This window comes from Antechinus flavipes, chromosome 3, assembly GCF_016432865.1.
Source record: "Antechinus flavipes isolate AdamAnt ecotype Samford, QLD, Australia chromosome 3, AdamAnt_v2, whole genome shotgun sequence".
NCBI classification, from domain to species: Eukaryota; Metazoa; Chordata; class Mammalia; order Dasyuromorphia; family Dasyuridae; genus Antechinus; species Antechinus flavipes.
In genome coordinates, this window is record NC_067400.1 from 424,758,132 (window position 1) to 424,765,788 (window position 7,657).

Below are 7,657 nucleotides of genomic sequence, written 5' to 3' on the forward strand. Positions count from 1 at the left end.
GTAAATTTATTATAAACTTCAAAAAAAGCATGTAGTACCTAATAGAGACTAGCAGTTTTACAAATATTCATTTGTTCTATTTTCCATATAGAAATATTAATTTTTATATGGTTAAGTTCAGAAGAAAAAAGTGAAAAATGAAATGGGGATACGATAGGAGGGAAGTACATATACGTCTTTTATGATTTAATGGAAAAGAAAAAATATTGTTGGAAATATTAGCAACTGAAATTTATTTTTTTACTTAAATTTTACATATATCTCATGTATTTTAATAGCATTAAGTAAGCTAATAAACAATTTAATGGAAATTTGTAGATACAAAAGATAAAGCTGTCACACATACACATACACACAAAATCGTAAGGGTATTTGGTTACCTCTACTATTAGGGAATGGCTTCTTTATCAAAATAATTTTCCCCCCTCCTGACATCAAAGCATGATGATCAAAATCATTTTAGGTGTGGGATATTATCTTTATCGAAGTAATTAAGTAGCCAAAATGAGAATCATTAGTATAATTTTAACCCTCATCTCTAATGTAAACATACTGGTAGACAAAACAAAATAAAAAAACCTTATGGGGTAACTCTGATTGGCCTCAGATGTCTACAAATTGAAATTATAAATAATTTGCTAAAAATATACAAAAAAATATATCTAATCTTTTTCAATGTTATTTTTTCCCTTAAAATAATGAGATATGACCAATTTAGCTAGATATGGTAACTCTAACCTAAAATATTTTGTTTCCCTATTGGTTCCCTGGTCTGCTCAATACATAGAAACTATAAAGTTCTTTTCTTCAGAAAAAAAAAAAGTTATAGTTTTCCAGAACTTTTTTTTCTAGTTTTCTGAAACTAGGTTAAACGAACACACACACACACACACACACACACACACACACACACACTCCTCACTTTGAAAAAGGAAAGGCATTTAGGAAGCATTACTTGCCCTATTCTAACATACTGATAAAAGAAAGAAGTTATGAATAGGTCAGTATTAATTTGTTATCTCATACAGTTCCTCAAGGATGCAATTTAAAAAGTTCTTTTTGATATAAAAATGTAATTCAAAATTCCAATCTTTAAAACTAAATTAAATAGTCATCCTCAGACTGTCTGAACTGTGGATAAGAAAGTGTTTTTTTTTTCTTTGTTTTTTGAAACAGGGTATTCAAAATGAAATAGAAAGCTAAAAAGCTAAACTGGGATCCTAAATGAGAATATTTAATGCACCAGAAAACAGAAACTTGGTAAAAATTTATCAAGTTTATCTTTAAGTAATTGGTCTGTTTTAAGAGGAGGAACAATATACACACATATAATATATGTATGTATATGGGTATATATATGCATATATATACATACATATGTATAATATTTATATATTAGAGAGAGAGAGAGAGAAAGAGAGAGAGAGAGAGAGAGAGAGAGAGAGAGAGAGAGAGAGAGAGAGAGAGAGAGAGAGAGAGAGAGAGAAATTTGGAGGGAAAGTGAATAACAAGCAGTTCCGAACTTAAAACTCAACTTTCCATTAAAAGTCTAGAAATGTTAAGGATACTTTCCCAGGAGTTAAGCTTCTTAATCTACTCTAATAGTTTAAACATGGGGGGAGAGGAGAAGTCTCTTTGCTGTCCATCATAGAGTTCATCCAATTTATATTAGATATTAGAACTTTTGGGGAGTCCTCTGCTAAAATTCTTGATTATAGTGCAGAAAACAATATATAAATATAAAGATAGCATTATCTTTGAATGAAAGATGGTTAATTTTTACTAAAAAGTATAAAGAAAAGAAAAATATCACTGCTTTCTTAGTCTTTTAGTTATCTTTCTGTTGACCTAATATATAAAACACCAAGGAAATTGTAGTTGTATAGTGATGCATTTGGATAAAAAGAAATGCCTTTAAAACAAAAGCAAAAATTTTACAAGAGATATTTGTTTGCCTGGTAGATATGGTGAGCCCCAGAGGCAGGAAGACTGAAATTAAAATTCCATCTTTTGAATATACTGATTGTGTGACCTTGGGCACTTACCTTCTCAATGCCCTTGGCATTTATGATTAAAAGTTTCACAGATGGTGCCATATGTGTTGGAAGAGGGAATTACTAAACAGGTACTTGCTACACTGATAAAAATCATAAGTCCTATTAAGATTAAACTAAGGGGAAAAAAACAAAAAAAAAAGTATAGTTCTTAAATCAGATGCAGATGGTGGAAGATGGAAATTATCCAATTATGATTACAAAGAATTTTATGATCTTGACTTTTAAAACAATCAACTTACTACTTTTCATTTTCATTTGCTAATTTGTTTTGTTACTGTTTTTATAATGGCATGTGGGGATGAAGGTAGGGAGTAGGATACCTGGGAGGAGAAGAGACCAATCAGAATAATTAGCATAATGGCAGGTTTATTGTAGGAGACTGGATTCTTCCAAGAAAGATACTTAAAATCCAGATGAATACTTTTCTGTCTGAGATGTTTGGGTGTAATCTTCCCAGGGGCAGGTGGGTAGACTATATTATTTCCTCTTGGGGTTCTCCTCCAGCTTTTAATCTTTTTTATTTGCTTTTTAATCCCTTTAATACTGCTTGTATGTTTAAAACTGTTTTGTGTTTATAGTAAGAAATGTTAGAATTCTGTCTCAAATATTTGGAACTCAAATTGTAGTTTGCAATTTATCTAGGAAATGATGAAAGAATTATATATAAAAAAATTAACCCTTGCTGCATATATATTTTGAAAATAGAGTATTTGAAAAGAATTTTAACAATGTTTTAAAGATTATATTTGTTCAAATGTGTATTACTACTTACATTCATAACCCAAAGATTAAATTTTTATATAAATAATTTAAGAAAAAGTTATTCAGTCTGTTTATCCTAGAATATTTTATATTTGGCTATCAAAAGTAAAATCTGGTATAGCCCTGCCCCAATTTAATGGCTTATATAGCTTTGACAAATTGACATTTGACCATACTACAAAACTATTTAGAAAATAAGTTAGAATCAAAGTTTATGGGGTATATGGAATACTCGTCAAGTATGAAATGAATTTATAGAACTGCATAAAATTTGTCCTACATGAAGACTAACAGATTAATGCTATCTTCCTTTGGGGGGGCATATAGAAATGATCTCAGGAGCATATTTATGTATTATATGTATTCATGGTTGTTTGTGCAAAGTGCACTACTTTTACATTAAACAGTTTTCTACACCAATTTTCAAGATAAATTTGTTTTCTTTAAAGGTTGAGAAAAGTGTTTTTAAAAACAATTACTTTCATAATTACAGTATTATTCCTATGAAAGAGTGCAAAAACCTAAGAATATGTTAAAATAAGGAAAAGTACATTGTTGCATAGTTAATCCATGAAAACTGTGTTAGTTACACTTTCTAAGATATGTGCTATCTCATATTGGATTAACCACAAAATATTAAAGTGAGATACTGGGAAGCAATATGCTATCCCATCTTGTTCCACATATACATTTTAAATACTTACTAAGAATAGTTGCATTCATGGCTGCAATTACTCATTGATTGCTCAGCTAATTTTTCATGTTTTTGAACCATTTTTTGTTCAACCACTCCTGACACACCATAAATAAAATTTAGAAGGAAATCTACTTTTTGGTGTTTTCAACAATAATTATTTGTACAAAGATTACAGGGAACAGTTAATTTAACTATAATTCAGCAATATTAAGAATAATGACAAAGAAAGCAAGTTTCATATAAGGATGTAATAGCCACCAATCCTACATTCCCTTCAGCCACTTCAGAAAATTTTAGATACTGTGCCAGATGTGAGAGCTACTTAGGGGAAAAAAATTAGCAACAATTTTCTAAATGTATAACAATCATGATTTTTTTAAAGTGTAGAAATAAAAAAGTGGTAAAAAAGACATTTAAATGTAAAGCATACAAACCAAATGATAAAAAAAAAAAATTGAGTACTGCCTTAAAGCACAAATCTAATAACACTGTAGGGAATACCACAATCATTTCATCATCCATTTGAGAAAAACTCACATAAAGAAATAATGAGAAAGTAAATTATAATGAAAAAAATAGGAGGAAATACTAGTATTCTCTGATGACCAACAGTCTCTTGAATTCATTTTCTTCCACATTTAAGTAGCATGCATATTTTCAATTTAGTGAACATTTTATGTAAGCAGAAATGAAAATCACTTGCCTTTGTCAAAGCCCTTTATTTTTGTTTTTCAGAAAAGGTTTTTTCTGATGAAATTGGTCAGAAATCTAATCTTTAAGCAAGTTCTTAATGAAAAAAAAAAAAAAACAACATTGCCATCAGGAAAAAGATTAGGCTTTCTGAAATAAAGGTTTCTCATCATTTCTAGAAGGGGTAGGAGTTCTTTGATGTTCCTACCCCACTTCAACTACATCAGTCTTTTCTTGACTTACCACGACAGATCTGAGCCCGTTCTTAGGTAGGCTGTGAGACATTCCAAACACTTTTTATTTGTTTGTTAACCCAAGAACGGAATTGAAAAAGTCAACCATCAATATACTTAACATGATAGAGGATTAAAAGTTTGGAGGTGCTGCCCAAGTAACTGACCACAGGTTCATTATACTGAGCGACAGAAATTTAGTCTCAGACAAGGAGCAATTCTCATCTGGAGGGATTTATAAAAGGCGCGTTCATTTTAAGGTCTTTCAGTAGAAAGCAAAACACACGCACTCACTCATGCACTCACTCTTATACTCATGCACTCACTCTTATGCTCATGCCCGAAGAACACCAACAGTATTGGTGATGTAGTTCCCCAAACAGATGGTTAACTCTGGTTAATAGTAGATTGTTCTTTTTTTCCCCTCAGACCCTTGGGAGCTAGAAACTTTCCCGAGGAAAGCAGTTCCTAACCTTCGTTCTTTTCACTCCCACCCCAATCCCAATCGTAGCTTCCGTACTATCCCCCTTTTCTTACTTCCTTTCTCCTTAACTATCAAAGAGCCCCTCTCATTCCAAAGCTGGGACCTTCACAGGTCCAACTCAAAAGCTTTACATACAGTCCTTTAATACAACCCCTGATGCCTTTTTCTTCTCTATTCCCTACTCGGGAAGCACGTCTAAAGGAGTTGCCCAAAAGTGGGCGATATATTGTAGAAATAGACTCTCAGAGCATGGGGTGAAAAGGGAGGTTCACTGTTCCTCTCTGAAACCCAAATGTAAAGCGGACTCGCAATTTCCAGAAAAAAAGTGTGGGGAGTCGTTTCTTTACCGTTCTTTGAACGACCACCCTTATTCCAGTTTCCTCCCCCCACCCTCCTTTAAACTCCCTTTTATCAACATACACTCTTCCCCTCCAGAATTCTCGAGCAAGGCTTTGACATTACAGTGCCTTTCTGAATTCGTTGTCCCCAGGCGATTGGATCCAAATGCTCTTTCTTTTAATTATAGCAATAAAGTTCAATTTAGTCGGCTCTTTATGAGCCACAGCGGACTTTGCTGCTCATATCACGCTTCTTCCTTTTTTCTTTTCCCTCTTTTTCTCCGTCAAAGAGCATCCTATCTATTTCATCCAAGCCTCGGTTCCTGAAGGACATTGGTGCACATTAGAAAGGGAGACCTCTGCTTTTAGTGGAAAGTGCAACACACACACGCACATACACATGCCATGCAATCTCTCTGCTGTCAAAGTCTGTCACAGATTCAGTGGCGGCTAGCAGCATAGGCAGAAGCAGCAGCAGTCACGCTGCCCGCCCAGGACCCGCGCCCCGAGTCCCAAGCATCCTCGCCTAGCGCCTTACCCTTGTCTGTGGCACCGGGCAGGGTGCGCTCACCCTGCACCTTGAATTGCCTTACCACGCTAAACCTCCGGCCACCCAGCTGCCATCCAGACAAATAATTCCCAAATCTCACCCAAAGGTTGCCAGAGCCGCCCACGGATCCCCTCTGGACTGGACCTTACCAGTTGGTTTTGTTGTCTTCGGCCGGCCGCCCGGCTGGATGGCAACGGGGCTGTTGCAGCTGCACTCCCGGCGGTGATGCTATTGCCGCCGCCGCTGCCCGGATCCCTGGCGCCAGCATCACTTCTCCGCCTCCTCCTTCTCCTCTTGCTCCGCCGCCACCGCCACCACCGCCTCCTCCTCCACCTCGTCCTCCACCTCCTTTTCCTCCTCCTAGCGTAGCAGCAGCGCCCGCAGCAGGAGCAGCAGCAGGAGTAGCAGCAGCGGCAGCAGCGCCCGCCGCCCAGCGCGAGCTCGCCACAGCTGCACCAGCCGGAGCAGCCGCGGCGGCAGCGGGAGCACCAAAGCCCCGGCCGGCTCCACTTACCCAGCGATGGCACTGATCTCCCCCGACTGACAACAGCCGGCAGCCAATCACTGCCTCGCCCAGCTCTGCGGGGGGAGACCAATCAGAGCGGAAGGCCCAAGGTTTTCCTCCGCCTTTGCTCAGCAGGGTTGTTTCCGGGAGAGAATGCGATGCTTATGGGTTTGCAGGGTGGGGGAGGAGGAGGAGAAGGAGGAGTGAGAGTGGTACGGGTACTGGGTAGGTGGCCCTTCGCCGGGTTCCCGTAATTGCCACGAGGATGGTAGGGTTTATGAAGGTGGATCCGGGACGCCTTCTCTGGGGTCTGGATGAATGAAGTCCAGGTCTCTGCAGAAAAAAAGGTTCCCCAGGGTGACTCTGACCCCAAAACTGTGGCATGGCCGTTCGGCATCGCTGCCTCGCCGTTTCACAGTCTATGGAGCAAGTGTGTAAGCGAGACTCACTGTTAGAGAGCGAGTTGCCAAAGGTGGTCCTTGGCCTGGAAGAAATCACGCGAATCATCATACTGGCAAGCACCACGCGCAGTGACAGCTCCCGGCAAAGGCTAGCTCCTCATTTTCCCGTTAGCAATCAAGGCTGTTACGAGGTCCCGGTTCCAGACTCTCCACTCGGCTCTCCTAAAACTAATCAACGTAGAACAACCCCCCTCACCACCACCCCAACTATGTAGAAAGGCAGGGATCCGTTGATGCGTACTAGGGAATGATCTCAGAAATGGTGGTAGGGAGACGCCTCACTGTCCCCTTTCTGAAGCATGAAATACTTGTTAGCCACTTAAAAGTCCCTCTGGAGAATCAGCTCTGAAAGATGCAAAGTTTTTTGGCTCACACCCAAAGTGAAGTGATGGCATAAACCCAGAAAACTTATGCTATTTTCCCCAATCCCTGGAAGCTTTCTCTACCTTAAAAAAGGGGACGGGGGAGTGGGGAGTAGGGAGTGGGGGTGGGGGCAGGGAAAGAGAAGAGAAAGAAAGTTGTACTGTTTTATAGGCTAAAGAAATATTAGTAAATTATATGTGCCACAGAGTTGTGAGACAGAAATGACAAATATTCCTACCTCCTGTGTAAAGATGCTTATGAGACTTGTTCAGAACTGAGCTTTACTATTTGTCCTAAAGTGAAGGCACCTTCAATCCCTCTTTCCTTCCGATGAATGTAATTATCATCGGTTTTGGCTCTATTTCTGCCTAGGATTGCAAACATATCTTTGATAACTTCAAGTAAAGCTATTTTTTTTTTCTGAAGTGGAGATGATTTCATGGACATTTTTCCTGATTCCACATTTCTCCACACAACAAACCTGAATCTCACTGAATTCTCTACTTATTGTGAGGGA

General features: G+C 38.2%; 1 protein-coding gene across 1 annotated transcript in view; it reads right to left on the minus strand.

Moving 5' to 3' along the window:
- The window catches only part of LOC127557298 (circumsporozoite protein-like), an 88,206-nt gene extending 81,493 nt beyond the window's left edge, over positions 1-6,713 (minus strand). The window contains exons 1-2 of the mRNA XM_051990669.1: positions 6,533-6,713; positions 5,961-6,390 (exon numbers count right to left, since the gene is read on the minus strand). Of these exons, the coding sequence (XP_051846629.1) occupies positions 5,961-6,390; positions 6,533-6,713 (611 nt within the window). The remainder of the gene's footprint in view (positions 1-5,960; positions 6,391-6,532) is intronic.
- Positions 6,714-7,657: the final 944 nt, after the last annotated feature.